The sequence below is a fragment of the Chenopodium quinoa genome, unplaced genomic scaffold (genome assembly GCF_001683475.1).
Source record: "Chenopodium quinoa cultivar QQ74 unplaced genomic scaffold, ASM168347v1, whole genome shotgun sequence".
NCBI classification, from domain to species: Eukaryota; Viridiplantae; Streptophyta; class Magnoliopsida; order Caryophyllales; family Amaranthaceae; genus Chenopodium; species Chenopodium quinoa.
Window position 1 is genome coordinate 2,628,436 of NW_018745533.1, and position 20,183 is coordinate 2,648,618.

The following is a 20,183-nucleotide window of genomic DNA, read 5'->3' on the forward strand; positions in this document are numbered from 1 at the left end:
TATGATGAGAGGGGGATTAAGACATTTACAAACAATAGAGCATTAAATAGCTCCACCTTCTCTCTACTTTCTCTCTCTAGCCTTTTCCGTTCTGATCACTGACTTGATCGTCGGAGGCGAATATTCCGTTGATCGGAATATTCGTTGTTTTGCAGGTTGGACCGTCTCGTTGCCTGAAGAGCGTGACCAGTATCCCAGGAAATCCAAAAAACACCTGAAACACAACAAGTTCCTCCTTCCACCATAGCATAAACAAGCTAGAAATGTCGAATTACAGGTCATTATCGGACTCGAAACTGATCAAATTATCATGCAATTATCGAACATCAAGAAACAAATCCGATCTTCAATCAATTATGGGGTCTGATGGGGGGTGGTGCAGTGATTCGGGAAACAAAAACCACCACAAGAATTTGGGGTTTAAAGTTTCGGGTGGTGATTCAAGGGAGGAAGGGGGTGAAGACGGTCATTGGAAGGGCAAAATTGGTTCGCCGACATAGTGGAGGTAGTTTGGCGCCGATCTGTGGGGAGAGGAGCATTTTCGAGGGGAGGGAAGAAGGTTTTAGGGCGGGAGGAAGGTGGTTTAGTGGAAGGAACTGGTGGTCGGGTCTGGGTTAGGAGGGGTGCCGCCGACGTCAGGGTAGGGGGATGGGGCTCTGGCCACCGGCCGTTATTGGGAGGCCCAGCGATGGCTGCTAAGGACGGAGGGTTTTTTTCTAGTTTCATTTTTTTTAATTTTAAGTATTTTTTTTTATTTTAAAGTTTTTTTAAAAAAAAAATCTTAAAAAAATTGACTAATGACATTGTGACACGTGTCACTAGTAACCTTTTTAAACAGGTTATCAACAGGTTACGTTTCATTTTTTGCAGATGTGTATCAAAGGTCGTTTTATTTTGGAATAATGTAAAGGTCATTCGATTCTTGAAAGACCGGTGAAAGGTGGTGTTATTTTTGGCAATTTTTCCAAAAACTTAATAAGGCAAAACTATTTTATGAATTGTTTTTTACTTTAATGTTACATTCCAAATATTCCCCTTTTCTTATTTTTATGTGATTGATTCCATATGGGACTATCATATTGAAACGAAAGGAGTAACGTTCATTTTGAGCTTTCAATTTCTTCCAACTTGCTAGGATTTGTGTTCAACCGCACTTATTACTAATTGACTATTATATTTGATTGGAACTATACAATATACTATATTCACCCTTCATATCATTCTTTTACAATCGTAACATTAGAGATTTAGCATCTCACAATCAAGAGATTGTATGATCAAACTTCACTAGAGACACGTACTTTAGGGTGGGGATTCCCTTCCTTTCCCCCCCCCCCTCAAAATGCCTAGCCAGTTTACCCAAGCTGGGAGGACCTGTGAGAGGTTTCGACCTGGTAGGATCCTTCTCCGTACAAAAAAAAGGTTATAGATTTTGCATTATGCACATATATTTATTTGATCGTCTTTTATGATTTCGTGAATGGAAAAAATATAGTCATGTGAATTTTTGTTAGATTTATCCTGATATAAACTTTTAATATTTAGTACAGTATATTAAAATTTTACAATATTTGGTAAATAGTATTATAGATATGAATAATATAAATGAAAATTTTTCTAAAAAAAATAATAAATATGAATGGTAAAATTAAAATAATCTCAACTTTCACGTATTCGTTTTAAATAATTCCAACTTTGAATTATTTAAAATACGCAGCTTTGAATGATTTAAAATGAATACGTGAAAGTTGAGACTAGATATTGCTTAATAAACATAAAAATTTAAAGGTTGCAATAAAAAAAATTAAAAGAAAAAAAAAACCCGAAGTACTGTATTAGATTTGCGTTGTTTTCACTGTAAGTTGCATAGTTTTCTTTTCTTTTGTTCTATAAGTCAATTTCACGTGTTCTATGCTTAATACTACATACTATTGTTTTTTGACGTAAGTTAATACTATTCAATTGGGTTGTCTTCCTACTTCAACTAGTTCAAAAGTTCAAAACTTGTGCTATGTACGGTTTTACAATAATATTTCATTATTTATTTATTAGAAATTGTACAAAACGAAATTATTGTAAGTAAAAAAAAAAACACATTTAAAAAAAAAGGTACAATTATAAGCATTGTTATATACCATAAGATTAAGGGTAATGCAATATGTAGACTTTAGGGCTACAAATAAACGTTAAATACCTTTCCTTATTTGTACTCCGTATTAGTTTATGAATGCATGACAAAATCACGTGCAAATTAGCGTAATTAATAAATATATTTCATAATACTTTCCACCATTAGCTATATATCAATAATATTTTAGTATTCATAGTATGAAAATATACTATTGTTCGTATTTAAAAAGTAATCATTGTTCATGTAATAATAATAATAATAATAATAATAATAATTCTCTTAATAATTCTCTCGTTTTAGGCGATTAGGGCTGGGTTGGGTTGGGTTCCACGTCATTTTCCGGCGTATTTTCCGGCGGCTTCAGTGTCTCGGTGGCTGTGCCTTCAGGTCCGGTGGTTTCAGGCGTCTTAGGTGCTTCTTTTTGGGCGAATTCCGGGTGGAATCGGGCTCCTCTAGTGCAGTCCTCGAGGGTGGTTTTCCGTTGGTTTTCCAAGGCAGATTGGCTGCGTTAGTGCTCAGGTTTTCCGGCTCCGATCTCGGGTTATTTTTAGGCTTCATCTGGAGGTGTTTCGGGCGTGTTTCTGATCGAGGTTCTGGTCGTTGTTCATGCAGTTTTTTGCTCGTGGTGTTCTGCTTTGTTTTCAGCGTGATTTTGGTAGGTTTTTCGGTTGTTTGTTCTTGCTGTTTTAAGGGTTGTTTGGGTCCTTTTTCTGTTGCGGTTTCTGGGCAGTTTCTGGGTGCTGTGTTGTTGCATTTTCTGGGGGTTTTCTGATGCATTTTCTGGTTGTTTTTAGTGCAGTTTTGCGGGTTGTTTTCGGTGCAGTTTTGGAGTCCATTTGGTGCTGTTTTTAGTGCTGTCTTGGTGTCCAATTGCTGCTGTTTTGGGTGCAGTTTTGGTGTGGTTTTGGTGCAGTTTTGGTGTGCATTTGTTGCTGTTTTGGGTGCAGTTTTGGTGTTAAATGGGTGCTGTTTTGGGACGTTTTTAGTGCAGTTTTGGGTGCAGTTTTGGGTGCATTTGTTGCTGTATTTGTTGCTGTTTTGGGTGCAGTTTGGGGTGCTATTTTCGGTGCAGTTTGCGTTGTGTTGTGTTGCGGTTCTCTTGTGGAAAGTTGTGGTTGATATTATGCCTCCTTCTGTTCTCTTTCATTGCTCGTTTGTGGGTCTTAATGGGTGTCAAGATGGAAGGGGTAATGGGATCACTAAAACCTCTTTGATCACTCATCTTCGTGACCGTCATTGTTGTGAAGATGCGCGGGATTTGACCCGACACTCTCTTACTTCGGATTTGGCTATTTTCTTGGAGGCCGAGACGACCTTCCGTCGTATGGGCATTTGGCTTTGTGGGGAGTGTTTCAAGACGCATTCTCTTCGTATGAAGTGTCGGCATGGTCATGGTTCAGATGATTTTGTGGCCCCTCCTGACTTGGGAGATGGTGTTGTTCGGTTTGTTCTTTTCGGTTTTCCTAAACCGCATGTTCCTTCGGTGGTATCTCCTGGAGGGCCTCTTGAGCCTCATTTTGCTTTTGATGTTGCTCTTCTTGATAGTTTGCTATCTAAGCGGTTTCGTTCAGTGAAATCTATCCCTCCTAAGTGTCGCTTGGGTTTTTCTTGGGTTCTCAAAGGGGCCCTTGATAAGGTGATTGGCAAGCCTGATGACATCTCTTGTTGGGTTCAATTGCTTGTGTTGCCTCTCTGTGTCCTTAAAACCTTTTCCCCAAGGAGTAGTCACGAGTGTTCTTCGGGTGTCAGGCGTCAGCGACAGGAAGAGGGTATCACCTCTGCTATTCGTTCTTGGTGTGAGCCTGGTGGTTCTGTGCAGCTTGTGCGTGACACGTTGGCTGATGTGTCTCCACCTTTGTTGGATGCTGATGAGGACCATGATTTGTCTGAGCGTAATATTAAGCAGTGTAAGAGAAAGATTTTTGACGGACATTACACTGCTGCGGTTAGGGTTCTTTCGTCTTCTGGTCTTGCCCCTTACAATGACGCTACTCATGCAGATTTACAAGCTAAGCACCCTTCCTTTCCGGCTCCTATCTTCCCGGATATTCCCGTTGATCAGCACCTTATTGCTACTCCTGCTGTTGTTTTGGATCAGATTAGGGGTTTTCCGCGAGGTACGTCATGCGGTAGAGACGGCTTGCGTGCTCAACACCTTATGGATTGTTTGAGTGGTGCTGCAGTTGCTATTTCGGAGGAGTTGGTGGACTCTATTACGCAAGTGGTTAATCTTTTTCTCGCTGGGAAATGTCCTGCTGTGTTGGGAGAATACATTGCTAGTGCTCCTTTTACGCCACTTGTCAAGCCTGGTGGTGGTATTCGGCCTATTGTTGTGGGTACTGTTTGGAGGCGTCTGGTTTCAAAGGTTGGTGCTGCTTTGATTGGTCCGCGTCTGGGAAGTTATCTAGGAGGTCTTCAATTTGGTGTTGGGGTGCCGGCGGGTGGTGAGGCTATTCTTCATGCAGTTAATCGTTTGGTTGAGGCGCGTGGTGGTGATGTTGGCCTCTCCATGTTGTTAGTGGATTTCCAGAATGCCTTTAATTTGGTAGACCGGTCGGCTTTATTGCGTGAGGTTCGTCTCCGTTGTCCTTCTCTCTCTCGTTGGGTTAAATTCTGTTACTCTACTCCAGCCAAGTTGTTTTACGGGGAGCATATGTTATGGTCATGTCAGGGGGTGCAACAAGGTGATCTTCTAGGTCCTTTGCTTTTTGCTTTGGTTCTTCACCCGTTAGTGTGCCAAATCAGGGATTCTTTTGACTTATGTTTGCAAGCTTGGTATTTAGATGACGGTACTATTATTGGTGATACCTTAGTGGTAGGGAAAGTTTTGGAGTTGATTTTGGCGGAGGGACCTCGTCTCGGACTCCATGTCAACGTTGAGAAAACGGAAGTATTCTGGCCCTTGGAGGACCCTCGTAGCCGTCTCGTCGGTGTCTTTCCTCCAAATATTGGTCGTCCTTTGCATGGTGTTAAGTTGCTGGGTGGTCCTGTCAGTGCTGATTCCTCTTTCTGTGGTGAGCTTGTTTCGCAGAGATTGTCGAAGACCATTGTGCTAATGGATGTTGTTGCTAAGCTCGATGATCCCCAATGTGAGTTGTTACTTCTCCGTGCGTGTACAGGGGTTTCAAAACTCTACTTTGCTATGCGCACTTGTCCTCCTCGTCTTTTTAAAACGGCACAGGTTTCATTTGACGTGGCCCTTCGAGCTTCTTTAGAGCGTATTGTAACTGCTTCGGGGCCTGGTTTTGGTGATTGGCAATGGCGACTTGCCACCATACCTTTTTCTTATGGTGGTTTGGGTGTATATTCGGCGGGTGATGTTCGGCATTACGCTTTCCTTGCGTCGCGTCTCCAGTCTTCTGGTCTTCAGGCTACGCTTCTTCGCGATTCTGGTATTGTTGGTCCGGGACCGGCCTTTGATGGTGCTCTTAGTCTTTTTAACAGGACTGTGGAGACTGACCTTTTGAGTAACCCTAGTGAGATCACTGCCCCCAGACTCATGAAAAAATTGGCAGATATATATTTCACGAAGGTCACTTCATCTGTGGATTCCACTTTTTCCTTATCTCCGCGTCAGGTTGCCTTATGGAAGTCCCAACAGGGGAATCACTCTTCGGCCTGGTTGCGAACGGTCCCGATATCGGGTTTGGGTCAGACTATGAATGGTAAGACTTACTGTTGTGTTCTTTGCTATCGATTGGGTGTTCCATTGTTCTCCGTTTCAACACCGTGTTCTACTTGCTCAAGGGTTTTTGATGGAGATATTTATGGGGATCATGCAGTATCTTGTGCTGGGATAGTAGGTATTAAACATCGGCACAACGTTGTTCGTGACACCCTTGTTGATATTTGTTTTCGGTCTGGGATTTCTGCTCGAAAGGAGGTCAACGTTGGGTTGACAGGTGGGAACGAGGGGGCGCTACGACCAGCAGATGTGTTGCTTTATTCCTGGGATAGAGGACGTGATGTATGTGTCGACTTGACGGGGTCTTCACTTTTGACACATTCGGGGTTGTCTAACTTCGTTCCTGGTCGTGTTGTGTCGGCGGCGGCTCAGCGGAAGCAGGACAAGTATGGGGCACGTTGCAGGGCTAATGGCTATGGTTTTCTTCCTTTCTCCTTTTCTTCATTAGGGGAATTAGACAAGGATGCTATTGCGTTGCTCAAGCGGGTTCAGGCGTTCGCTAAAACTCAGGATATTGGTGCTCGTGCAGCTGCTCACATCTTCAGTAGGATCGGGTTCGCTATAGCTAGAGGGGTAGGAGCCCAGATTGTATCTCGGCTCCCTACCAATTTCTTGTAAATTGATTGAATTTGTAGGTTTTTTTTAAGGGTTTTTTCATTTTTACCACCTTCAAATAATGACTTTGTCGAATTTACCACCTCCAAAAAAAAAAACATTTACTTTACCACCTCATAAAAAAATTAAACATCAGTTTTACCACCTCATCTGAGCTCAGGTGACGGAAAACGCTTGTGGGGCCCAGCATAACGGCTAGTTTTTGATTTTTTCCCAAATTTCTCTCGATTTCCCTTTTACTTAAACCTAGTTCTTCATTTGTACACCAAATTCTTGCAGATTGGAGATTAATTTTTGCGATTTTCTTCACAAATCAGTATTTTTGGGCAACCTTAACAATCCCAAACCCTCTAATTATCAAACAATCAATTGAACTCCTCGACAACAAGCATCAAAAAGGTAAGCCATTGTTGTTAATTCTCTAGCAATTTTCGTGATTTCTGTTGTAATTTTTTGGCAATTCGTTGCGTGATTATGTTGCATTTGCTAAGAGTAATTGAAATTGGGCGTTTTGTGAGGTCAATTAAACCCCAATTTGAATTAAAATACTTAGGGTTCATGTAAGATTAAATTAGATTGGGGGTTTTTGTTATGTGAATTGGCTACTGAAATTAGGGTTATATTATGGTGATTGTGTTCAAATACAATTAATTTCATTCTTGTTCTTACTGAATTTCAGAAGGGAATGTCTTCAGTTAGCATGTCACCCTCAAAGGAGAAAAAATGCCAATGTGGAGTTCCAATGTCTAGGCTGACTGCTTGGACTAGGGAGAACCCAGGACGCAAGTTTAGGACCTGCAAATTCTATGATCCTGTGACTGAGTTAAGGGGGTGTAAAGCTTTTGAGTGGGTGGATCAACCAGATGGAACACCTTGGAAAACAGAGGTGATTAACAACTTGCTGCTGGACAAGAAACTAATGAAGGGAGAGCTGAATGACATGAAGAGGGAAGTTGATGATGTTAGTGGACAAAGGAGGTGCTTGCTCAATGAGATTGTCAGCTTGAAGATGAAATGCAAAGCTCTTAGCTCAGACAGGAAGAAGATGATCAAGGAAGTGCATGGCAGCAATGCAACAACAAAGAAAATGCTCACAGTACATGCTATTGTTGTGTTTTGTTGTTTTGGTTTGGTACTGGCTATGTATTTTAGACCTTAGGTTCATTTAGGAATGCTTAGAAACAAAAAAAAATCCCCAACTTATGTTGTGTTTTGTTGAATTATTATGTGTGGATGTTGGGATGACATTTCTTGTACTACTTTTAACAAAATCAATGAGAAATGGAACTTTTTGGTAGAAACATATCACAATTCGTATTAGTACTTGCAACACAATGTTTGAAATTGTTTTACATTGGCTGAGACAAAAGTTAAGGCACCTTTGTGCAAAATCATTGTTCAACTACCATTGTTCAACTACCAAATAAACTTGGTTGTCTATTACAAAATACTAATGAGTAGACCTAGGGTCACAGTTGATTGAGATCCTTGTCCTTCTTGCTTGTCATTACATGAAGCTTGGACCTGGTCTGTATTTTGACTTTGGGAGGAGTAGTTGTTGGCACTCTTGTGGGCTGACTCAGGCTCCTGTTGCTCCTGGTAACAGGCTGAGTTGGCAAAGGCTCTGTTCTTGTTGCAGGCTGGCTTGACACAGCAGTTGCAGGTGCAGCATTACTTGACCCAGCATGTGCTGTTGTTGGAGGCTGATATTGTGGCAACTTCAGTGCAGCCTGCAATCACAGTATGACAAGACTCAGAAACAAAGCCACTAAATACACTCAAGTCACAAAATACACAAAATACATGTCTTGCTGCTTTCTCTTCACTTTTCTTTCTCTGTTCCTTAAGCCAAGGAGTCTGCAACTGTGGCCTCCCACCCTTTGGATTTGTTGCAGGTGGGTTAGGCTGTTCTGGTGCTGCTTCAGCCTTGCATGTTTTGGCAAAGTGGCCAAACCCACCACAGTTCTTGCATTGTTTCATCACCTTTGGCTTCTTGCCCTCAGGTGCTGCAGAAGTGCCCTCCCCTGGTTCAAGCTTTCTCTTATTTTCCTTAGGTCTTCCTGGCTGCACTTTCAGCATAGGTGGCAAAGGCTGTCTGAGCTTGACCTTTTCCCAATTCTTAGGGCCAGGCATTGGCTGTATTGGGTTCTCATATGCAGCCAAGTATGTCACCCTATAGTAATGTGGGTGCACATACAACTCAGGATCATCCCTTTTGTCCATTATGCAAGCAAATGCATGGACACAAGGTATTCCTGTCAACTCCCATCTATAACAAGTGCATTTTCTCTCTTGCAGATCCACAATGCACTGATCATCCTTGTATTTCACCTCATAAATTTCATCCCTTGAAGCTGTAACCTCACATGTCATGGCATACTTCTCCAACCCATCAAAGACTTTGTTGACAAATGGGGTTAGTAAACCTTCCCAAGACTTTGCTGCCTCCCATTTGTCATTACTCCTCTTCATCATATATCTTCTAAGCCATTGCATTTGAGTTAGAATAGGCTTGTCTCTGGCATCTCTAATCACTGCATTAAATGTCTCACACATGTTGTTTAACAACATGTTAGACTTGCAGTTTGTAGAGAAAGCATGCCTTGACCAGTGCTGGGGGTCAATGTTTGACAACCACTGGTATGCTTCTTCATCCAAAAAATTGATACTTTCCATAGCAACTTCAAACTCAAACTGATACAACCACACACATGACAACCATTCAACACAACATAGACACATGGCATACAGTTTTCACAAAATAGAAATACATGTAAATATGTGCAAAACTAAATATTCCTAGCATACATTATAGTTCACCATAAAACTGACATAAAAGAACCTAAATAGAAGCTTACCAGAGTGCTTGCCCTAGCAGCAGCCCAGAACAATTCCTTGAAAGTTGCACCATGAAATTTCAGTTTGAAATTTGACCAAATATGCCTCACACAAAATCTGAGCTCAGCTTTGGGGGCCACATCTGCAAATGCTTCTATGAGACCCTACACACAAGGCAAAACTAACAAGTTAGTGTACAGAAAATTCAAATAAAGCAAAGTAATTTAAGCACAAACACAACCCACTTACTTTCTGTCTGTCAGACATAAAAGTCAAGCCATCTCCTTGGTCATACACACAAAGTGCCTTGAGCAAGCTCTCCAGAAACCAGCACCAGCTGTCCTTGTTCTCAATTTCTGCAGTTGCCCAAGCAATTGGGAAGATGGAATTATTGCCATCTTTTCCAACTGCAACCAAGATCTGCCCAGGGTATGCCCCTTTTAGATGGCACCCATCCACCCCAATTACTGGTCTGCAACCAGAAATGAATCCATCCCTAAGTGCAGCTAAGCACACAAACATCCTCATAAAAATTGGTCTTTCAATTTGATTAATATCATCCACCACCACATTACACTCACTCCCTGGGTTCCATTTCAGCAGTGCCTTCCCATAGTCCCAAACCTTTGAGTATTGCTCTGATGAAGAGCCATATATTATAAGCTTTGCCCTGCTTCTAGCCAACCAAGCCTTGGAGTATGTAATTTTGATCCCCAAGTCATTCAAGGCCCTGTCCTGAATCTGTTTAATCTTCCATCTGGGGTTGCCCCTGAACTCCTCCAAGTACCTGTCAGCAAGGAACTCTGTTGTCACCTTGTTGTTCATTTTACTCCTAACACACCTATGCTTCAGCCTTAGTGTCTTAATTTGCCAAGCCTCTGATTTCACAAGCCTTGTTGCATAAAACTTGAACCTACACCTAACACCCTTACTACATGTACACTTCACTATCCTACAACTGTTCTTGTTATACACACACTTGCATTTCCTTTTGCAATATGCTGTTAGCCTCTTTGAATCATTGTGAAGAAGGTAATACTCATACCTATTTTCAATTGCATGTTGTCTCAAAGCTTTTCTCATTGTTTGCACATCACTGAACCTTTGACCAACTACAAATTTGATAGCCCTTTCAAAGTCTGTCTCAGGGTTAAACCAAGTAACACTACCCTGATCATCATCTGAATCACCTTCCACACTCTTTAGCTCATCAGAATCACAAGTTTCCTCCTCTTCAACCCTCACTTCAATTTTCTGTAGATTTCTTTCTATGTCAAACCCTGTGTCCTCATCATCACTTTGATCCCCTCCTTCAGTAACTCCCCTCAAACTGCCTTTCACCTCACTGTTAATATGGTCTAAATTTTTTTTCAACCACTGTTCATCATCATCAAAGTATAAGTCCTCCTCTCCCTCATCAACTTCTAACTCAAAATCACTCAACTCAGAATCAGAAGACTCTGTATCACCATCCTCATCACTAAACACATCACTGTCATCCCTTAAGCTCCTCACTCTTTCTTTTATTTTTCTCACTAAATTAGCAAAATTTCCAGTCTCATCCCCAACCTTAGCCTTACCCTTATCTGCAGCAGTGAGTTTACCCTTCCCTTTATGTGTATTAGCATTCACTTTCTCTGCCCTAGGAAGCCTCTCCTCAGCCTCTCTGTCATGTATAACAATGCCTTTTAACCTAGGGCTTCTCCTAAATGGCTCTTCTTCAGTGGGCTTACTAAGTTCTGGGCTGGGTTTGTATACTTTAGGCCCACCAAACCTCTTTTTCAGTTCCTTTCTTTGTTCAGGGGTTAGCTCATTCCCAGATATACATTTGAAGGGTGTTTTGTTAGTCCCTTCAATTGGCTCATGACTGGTAACATACATCTCACATGCCCCCTCTTTGTTCACCGACTCTAGGAAACCATTCACCTCACCATCAACAAGCTCCCTTTTACCATTCACCCAAGACTTGCCCTTTTGTTTATACCAGCAACTAAACCCCCTAGGAACCTTCACATTCACATACACAAACCCATGTATAGCTGCTTGCCTCAAAAAGTGTACATCTATCTTATTTTTTTCCACCTTTCTCATCCAATAAACCCACCCACCATCCCAAGTTAACACCCTCCTATTTTTACCAGCTAAAGAAGGTATAAAGGCACCCTTTACTGTAATTTTTAAGTCCACTGTGTCCATTCTGTAACAACACCAACAAAAGCACACACAACAATAACCAATTTCAGTAATTACAGTAAACAACAAAAACCAATTCACCAATTACAGCAAGTAAAAGCAATTCACATTGACTATGCACTAAAGTAACAGTAACCAAGTAAATCTAATTAACTAATTATTTAACAAATGCACACTCTAATTCAGTCAAAGATTCGCATGATTAGGGTTTATAATACTTTAATTCACAGATTCCCCAAAAAGGCATACTTTACCCCAATTGACAACCATAAATCCAACGAAATGTACTAATAAAGGGTTTAAAGTACCTCTTGTAGTCAGGAATCTCGATTTCTGTCAGCAAATTACCAAGCTTTTGGTCCCCTCACCCTGTGGAAGATGACAAGAGAAGCTGATGTGTTGCAATTTTGTGGTTCCAGCTCGATTTCAACCACCCAAATTGATCTAGGGTTTCAGTTTTTACAGAGAGAAAGAGAAAATTCAAAGGAGAGAGAAGCAGTTACAGTGAGAATCAAGAAAAATCAAAGGAGAGAGAGACGAAAATTGATGAGGAAGTGAGAAATTTGGTGAGACATTGATTATGGAAGGTGGAAGGTGAGAAAAGGAGGAGACAGAGGGAAATCGATTTTAAAAGAATTAAATTGGAGGGAAGTGACAGTTAACTGGGCCCCACAAGCGTTTTCCGTCACCTGAGTTCAGATGAGGTGGTAAAACTGATGTTTAATTTTTTTATGAGGTGGTAAAGTAAATGTTTTTTTTTTTGGAGGTGGTAAATTCGACAAAGTCATTATTTGAAGGTGGTAAAAATGAAAATACCCTTTTTTTAATTTTAATAATAATAATAATAATAATAATAATAATAATAATAATAATAATATATTAAGAAGTATTTTATAATATTACGAAACATTATTTCTTAATCTTTAGTCTTTACCCCTATATATTTTTTTTATTTAAATTATTATTGATGGGCTTCATTCCCTAAATATAAGGCCAAAACTTCTCTCTAAGATATACTACGTAGTACGGAGTAATAAACTTCTTTATAAAAAAAAGTTAAGTTTTTTATTTTTTTATTTTTTTATTTATTTTTTATAATTTTTAAAGGATGGTACTATGGTAGTAATCATGAGAGGGGTATTTTGAGAAAGCGTAATTTTTCAACCAATAGCCCCTTTCACTTTATATATTTTGTGAAAGCGAAATTTATCAACCAAGATTCCTACTTCAAGAATAATCATGATATTCTAAATTTGTGTTCATATCAATTGGCTCCCACTTAAGGTTTGAGGTGGCGGAGTAGTGACATTAATCACATCACTCTCTAATCCCAACCTTGCTCGTATCCTTGAAGCTAAGTCTAGAGATCAAACCTTATGATAATTTGACGAGTTCTACTCTTATTTGCCCGAGTTTAGAAATGCTTCAAAAAATGTGTTATGAGGGTAAATTAGATTTTTTTTTCCAACTATTAATAGACCAATACAGCAAAAGATTAAGTTAATGGTAAACTCAGGATCAATTTATATACTCTAGCACCAATAACTCCATAACATAGAATTGAATAAAGTGAAAAGGCAAAGTTAAAAATGCAAAAGTAAACATAATTTACCTTGATGTAATATCACATCTAAGGCCAAAGAGTTTCTCGCTTAGATTAACCATAGACCCTGCCTCCGCCTTTAGCAACTCTACAAACTCCGCAACCTCCTCCTCCCTAATAACCCGAAACTACTCGACTCGTTTCATCGTAAACAGCTTGACCACCAAGATATTCCGCACCTGCCGCCAATACTCACCATACGGGGCCAATCCAATATCTGAGGAATCATACAAAATTCTCTTTTCCAACCATAAGAGTTGGCCTACTATGAAACACCGCATCATGAGTCTTCATAACCTCCCTCGCCGTGTCAGCCGATGACACAACTACGGTAGGGATTTACCCTAGCCGGAGGTGCATGATAGGCCCATACACCGTCGCCAACTCGGCGAGGTGACGGTGCGGGAGGGCGTTACCCCATGCTAGTTGGTGTAAGTTGTCAATCAAGGGTAACTTTATTGGTCCTGTTGGTGAATTATTATGTTCAAATTATTGAATAATGTTGTTAGAGAAAATATGAAAGTGCTAAGCATAACTGTATAACCAAGAAATCACCACTACACCAACAATCAATTGATATATTTTAATATTGTTAACATCTTGTTATTCTATTAGTTTTGATGATTTTTTTAAAGAATTTATTTCATTGTTTTTTTGGGTCGGTGGTCATTATGTGATTTTTGTCTACCATATTTGACAACCGTGTTTGTTTATTTGTTCCGAGTAGATAAATACAGAGTATTGTATTTTTCATGTGGTGGGGTTGTATTCAATTAAAGTCGTGTATTTGAAGTTGAGATGATGGAGTAGTGACATCGCTCGCAAATCTTATCTCTAAGGTCTAGGAATTAAGTCTTATAGGACTCATTTGAGGAATTTTCCTTCTCTCCCCCTTAAAATGAACCCCCTTCTTCTTACCACAAAAAAATTAAATAAAAAAATAAAGCCATGTATTTAATACGGAGAACAAGTGTCTCAAATTGAGGGTGTGCATATGTTGACTTGATGATACATAAATAATACTCCCTCCGTCCCCTTTTGATAGTCCCTTATGGACAAATTTTAGTCCCAAAATGTTCACCCCATTCGCTTTTTTCAACAACTATTAATATTTATTTTTTACCAAAATTCCCTCTAATTTGCAACAATATTTGTGCAAATTTAACTTTCTCGTGTAAATTTTGTTTTTCCATGTACTTTTATTACCATCTCTCTCTATTTTTTTTGCGTATCCAATGTCAATTTACTTTTTCAATGTACTTTAACTATTCTTTTTTGTGTTCATTAATTCCCGTAAAAAATGCCCACGAAGGACTATCAAAAGGGGACGGAATGAGTAATTAATAACAAAAATAATATTAATTAGTATTAAATTATTATTCCCTTACCTCTTTGCTACTTTCAAGCGTTGACCAGCTCTAATTAGGCTAGTTTAACCTATGAAAGGTGTCCAATTTGTAGGGTCCTTTATCTTATACCAAAAAAAAAAAAAAAAAAAAGAAACCCAGTAGGGTCCTTGTTTTTATTGAATCTGTAGGGTCCTTCATGTACCTCTCAGTGACGTATCTAGAATTTAAGTTCAAATAATCCAAACCTGCTTTCATTGTCTTATGTTTCGTATATACTATCCTTAACTACTTCCTTATAACGTAATAATGGTCTTACCTAGATTCGAACTCAAGACTATAAAACCCATGAATTACTCTTAAGCCATACTCACTTAACCAACCAGCTACAATAACTTATTTACTCAACTTCCCCTTCATAATGATTAACACCCAGGGGTATGCAAGTGCATAGCCTTGGTGTTAACTATATCCGTCACTGCTTGACTTACAATAAATGTTAATTTTGTTAAATTAAGACCCTAATTAAGCATCAAATTCTATTAAATTATTACAGTTTAATGCTAAAATAATGCTAAACCATTTAATAAAGCAAGTTTTAACACCCAAAATTTTAGGATTTAGAATTATCAACGGAGTTTAAATTTTGATTTAATTTAAGTTTTTAGGAGGTTATACTACATAAATACAAAATACTAAGACCATGTTCACTTTACCTTAAAAAATTATTATTCTAGTAAAAATAGTTTCAATTCAGTAAAAATAATTTTGTTCAGTAAAATTAAGTTCAATTCATTAAAAATAATTTAAATTCAGTAAAAATCAGTAAACTTAAAGAAGAAACATAATAGAAATCAGTAAAAATAATTTCAGTTCAGCAAAAATAGTTTCTGTTCAATAAAATTAATTTAAGTCCGGTAAAAATAATATAAGTTTAGCAAAAAATAATTTCAGATAAGTAAAAATAATTTTAGTTCAGCAAAAATAAAGTGAAATGAACAGGGCCTAAAAGTGAGTAAGGGTCTGTTCTTTTCAGCTTAATTTAAGTTCAGTTTAGTTTAATTCATTTCCTAATTTCCTTCTCTCATGAACAATTCAGTCCAGTACAGTTCAGTCCAGTTCACCTCAATTTGGTAAATTAGAACAAACCCTTAGTGTGTGGGCATGAGTTTAATACGTCAATGATATATGTGCATTGGTTAGAAAATTAGGATATTTAGTGCATTTATTTACAAATCTTAGGGGTACTTGATGCATTTAAAAATTTTCAATGTACACAATGTTTTTTTTTTAAAATCTTGAAGGTACACGAAATAATTTTCCAAAAAATGGAGCTTAAAATCATAATCCATATTACAGTACTTGTCAAATAATTTGAATTTTTGGTATGAAAGTCCCACAAAGTCTACAACAATCCTTTAATATTATTTGAAATTTTCATTTCACCTTTTACTTGTCAAATAATATTATGTCGCAATGTTTTTTTATTGGACCTTCGTATTTTTTTTTTTTTTAAGTTTTTCTTTCATTGTATAAAATGAGTCGTCATACACGAATCTTCTTCAAGATCGTACTCCTTCTCGAGTCCCGCTAGTCGCATAGTCCCTATATGCATTTTTGCATATAGGAGGGCAAAAGTGGAAAAGCGCTGAGGTTTGACATCCGGAATGGTACTTTTTATGGTTACAGTGGTACATTTTTTGTACTATTATGCATGTATATTGTACCATTAGATCTTAGTACTACTATTATATCTCACAATGGTATAATATTTTGATGTACCATTTACATATATACTTATTTGTACTATTAGCATAATATTTATATCACTACAACTTTTAATGGTACTATTTACCTATCAAATGGTACTTTATACTCCAACTACAACTTCAACTTTATTACTACATTGCCATCCTATATGCAATGTTTGCATATAGGAACTATGCGCCAGACCTTCTCCCTACTCTCTTTTTCCAGCAATGAAGAATAAAGTCCTATACACTTCACCTTAGAAAAAATTATATTCAGTAAAAATAATTTCAATTCAGTAAACATAAGTTCAGTTCAACAAAAATAATTTCAATTCACAAAAAATAATTTCAGTTTAATTAAAATCAGCAAACTTATTTCCTCAAAAAAAAAATATAATAATAATAATCAGCAAACTTAAAGAAGAAATATACTCCCTCCATTTTTAAATACTTGCTCCATTTTTCTATGCGCGGAGTTTAAGAGAAATTGGAGAAATTAATATAATATGGAGGTAGTGGGATAGGTGGAAGAATAATTATAAAAAGCAAAAGTAGTTAAAAGAATTGGAGGAGAGAGAACATGAAATTAATAAAATATGATTAATGGTGGGTCCACTAAATGAGATAAATTAATTAAATACTGTAAAAGTTTTCCAATTAAGAAAATGAAGCAAGTATTTAAAAATGGTCGGAAAAGTAAAGTGGAGCAAGTATTCAAAACGGAGGGAGTAATAAAAAATCAATAAAAATAGTTTCAGTTCAATAAATGTAATTTCAGTTCAGTATTAATAATTTAAGTTCAGCAAAACTAATTACAGTCTAGTAAAAATAATTTCAGTTCAGCAAAAATAAGGTAAAGTGAACGGGAACTAAGTTTATTTGAAAAGTTTAGCATTGTTTTAGAGTCTTTATTATGACATGATCTATGACAATAGATGTAGATGTGTTAATTAATTAAATTCAATTTAAGACTGCTCCGGACAAATATAAATTTTTTAAAATTAACCTGACTGCAAGTATATTATTAGTAAGAAGTTGTTAGTCAAATGATGAGTATTTAAATCTTGAACGAAGGTGAATACATCACACAAAAAACTATATCACAACTAGTTTCATTTTAAATAAATTTAATGTGTAGAGTTTTTTTAACTTAAGGTCATGTTTGATTTGAAAATTTTAAGGTAGATGCATCTATGGTACAGATAAAAACGCGAAAAAAATATGTAGCTGTTTTGTAAAGAATCGAAACAACATGAAGTTGTTCTGTATAGAACATATAGTTGTATAGCTAAACATACATCTAGCTTTATGTTTTTACTAATTAATATGTGCCCAGGACGTTATTTCGGATATCCATTTTAGAGAGTGTACTTATTTGTGCGCATATTTTGTATTGTTCTTATAACAACGACGACGACGACGACGACAACAACAACAACAACAACAACAACAATAATAATAATTAGTTTTTATATATTTATTTTAAAATGTCAGATAAAAAAAGGAAATTTTTAAAAATAATACCACATATTTCACAACAAATGGATTATAACACCATATATTCTCAAACTTTTATTATAACACCACATAAAAACTAAGAATTTGGATTTCACCACCACCAAACGAATTTTTGGATAGAATCCGTTAGTGGGTCCCACAACAGACACGTGCCATAAATCTATTGGTTAAAAAGATTCAATTAAAAAAATAAATAAAATAAAATAAAAAACCAAAATCTTAACCCAACCTAGCTCCACCACAGGCACCACCTGCCCTAGTCGCCGGCACCCCCTTTCCCCACCAAACCTGGCGAAACCAGCCCAACTACCCCTTCCCCCTCCCCAAAAACCACCCCTTCCTCCCTTAATTGAGGTTACAATCGATGTTAACCACTGCAATTCACAACCTATTTTTTGAACACCAGCCCCTTCAAACCATTGAAAATACCAACCATAATCCATCGGAATGATGCGAATCAGTATTTGTGGAGGGTTAGAGAGGTGCGAATTTGTTGTGGCGGAGGTGGTTGCATGGTTGGTGTTGTTGGATCTATGAGGCTTGGTGGAGCTTGGGTGGTTTTCGGGGAGGGGGAAGGGAGTAGGGCTGGTTTTGCTGGGCGGGGGTGCCGGAGGCTGGGGTTAGGTGGAGCTGGCTAGGTTAGGGTTTTGGTTTTTTTTTTCTTTTTATTATTTTTTTTTAACAATAGGCTGTTGACAAGTGTCTGTTGTGGGCCCCACTAACAAATTCCATCCAAAACTCCATTAAGTGGTGGTGAAATCCAAATTCCGAGTTTTTATGTGGTGTTATAATAAAAGTTTTAAAATATATGGTGTTATTATCCATTTTCTAGAAATATGTGGTGTTATTTTCTAAAATTTCCTTAAAAAAGTTAATGATACTTGGCCATATTTATAATTATAATTACGTGGTTATTTGTATAGGAGTAAATTTCAAATTATTTAATGTATAATTTTTTTATTCTAAATAAATCAATCCAATCTTATCTAACGTGACATCTAATCTAATGACAATAATATCTATATGTCGCCTAAGCGGCGCAACACTTGGCATATAACTGGAATGCCAAGTGTCATTGTCTCGTGGCCTGGCTAGGAACCGGCGGCTTTATTTATTAGTGATATATGATATGATATTATTGTATATCTAAAGAACATGATAATATTAATCAAGAACATGATAATATTATGTAATGTACATTATTTATGTATACCCACCATAATTTAAAGACAAAATTAAAAAAAAATTCACAATAAGCAATAAATATTATGTTATAAATAAAAGGAAAATTTGCGAGGAAGGTCCTTTTATGAGGTCGACCTTGTGTGGAAGGTCCTTTTATGAAAAAGGTGGCACGAAAGGTCCTTATATGAACATTGGGTTGCGAGGAAGGTCCTTTGACCAAATTCCGGCGTTGACCAAGATTTTCCAGCCAAAAATAATCACGTGATGTGCACGTGACCACTTAAATGAGGTTTTTTAGGTGGTGGATGTTCGAGGTGTGGGTTTTAATGGGTGGTTTTCGTAGGTGGCCGGTTCTGGTTCTGGTGAAATCAAACCCCATAACAATTAACAACCATAATTCTAATTGTAATTGTTGTTTTCGAGCTTAATTTAAAGGGGGAAAGGGAAATCAAGGGAAAAGAGGGAAAAAGGAAAAAAAAAACCTCATTTAAGTGGTCACGTGCACATCACGTAATTATTTTTGGCCGGAAAAAATTGGTCAACGCCGGAATTTGGTCAAAGGACCCTCCTCACAACCCAATGTTCATATAAGGACCTTTCGTGCCACCTTTTTCATAAAAGGACCTTCCACACAAGGTCGACCTCATAAAAGGACTTTTCTCGCAAATTTTCCTAAATAAAAGTGAATTACATTGACGATCAAAGAACATGGACACATGTTCTTTTCACTCTTTTTTTAGCGCAACTATGATCTATATTCATTACATTTTAAAAATATATTAATTACTTTTTTATAATTAGGGGTGCCAACGCGTGCAATACAACTAGATCTTCTAGCTTAGAAGTGTTTTCTTAGTTGGCGACGTTAATTAGTTTTTATAGCCATTTGCATGGTATTTTATTGTAACTATCTATCTATATAGCTATATTGTAATGTTGATTCTTGTTTGTTATGCATTGCTTTTTTTCTTTCTTTTTTTTTTTTTTGGTGAAAGAGAGGTGCAAGCCCCAAAGAGTAGAATAAAACAAATAAGCAAAAAGAAATAAACAGAACAAAGAAACACCAAACAAAACACAAACAGGAAAATGACTGGAAAAACAAAACTAAAACAAATAGCCCGAAGCTAGGCATGCTAAGAACGATCCTTAGGCACCATCCTTGCTCGAGCAATTCCACTTAGATCCTCCAATAAAACGGCCCAAAGATCCCCGGGGATCGCCTCAAAAATCACCATCTTTTGATCAGTGTGAACGCCATAGTTGGCTAGCCAATCCGCTACTTGGTTAGATTCTCTATAACATTGACTAATAGTCACAT

The 20,183-nt window shown here is 37.6% G+C and overlaps 2 protein-coding genes across 2 annotated transcripts; one reads left to right on the forward strand and one right to left on the reverse strand.

The window, feature by feature from the left end:
- The first annotated feature begins 6,498 nt into the window (after positions 1-6,498).
- On the forward strand, positions 6,499-7,839 carry LOC110715769. Its single transcript, XM_021894381.1, has 2 exons — positions 6,499-6,830; positions 7,111-7,839. The coding sequence occupies exon 2, from the start codon at positions 7,117-7,119 to the stop codon at positions 7,588-7,590; it is 474 nt and encodes a 157-aa protein (XP_021750073.1). The 5' UTR covers positions 6,499-6,830; positions 7,111-7,116; the 3' UTR covers positions 7,591-7,839.
- On the reverse strand, positions 7,720-12,240 carry LOC110715768. Its single transcript, XM_021894380.1, has 4 exons — positions 11,771-12,240; positions 9,519-11,466; positions 9,290-9,433; positions 7,720-9,125 (listed from the first exon to the last, which is right to left on the reverse strand). The coding sequence occupies exons 2-4, from the start codon at positions 11,463-11,465 to the stop codon at positions 8,103-8,105; spliced, it is 3,114 nt and encodes a 1,037-aa protein (XP_021750072.1). The 5' UTR covers position 11,466; positions 11,771-12,240; the 3' UTR covers positions 7,720-8,102.
- Positions 12,241-20,183: the final 7,943 nt, after the last annotated feature.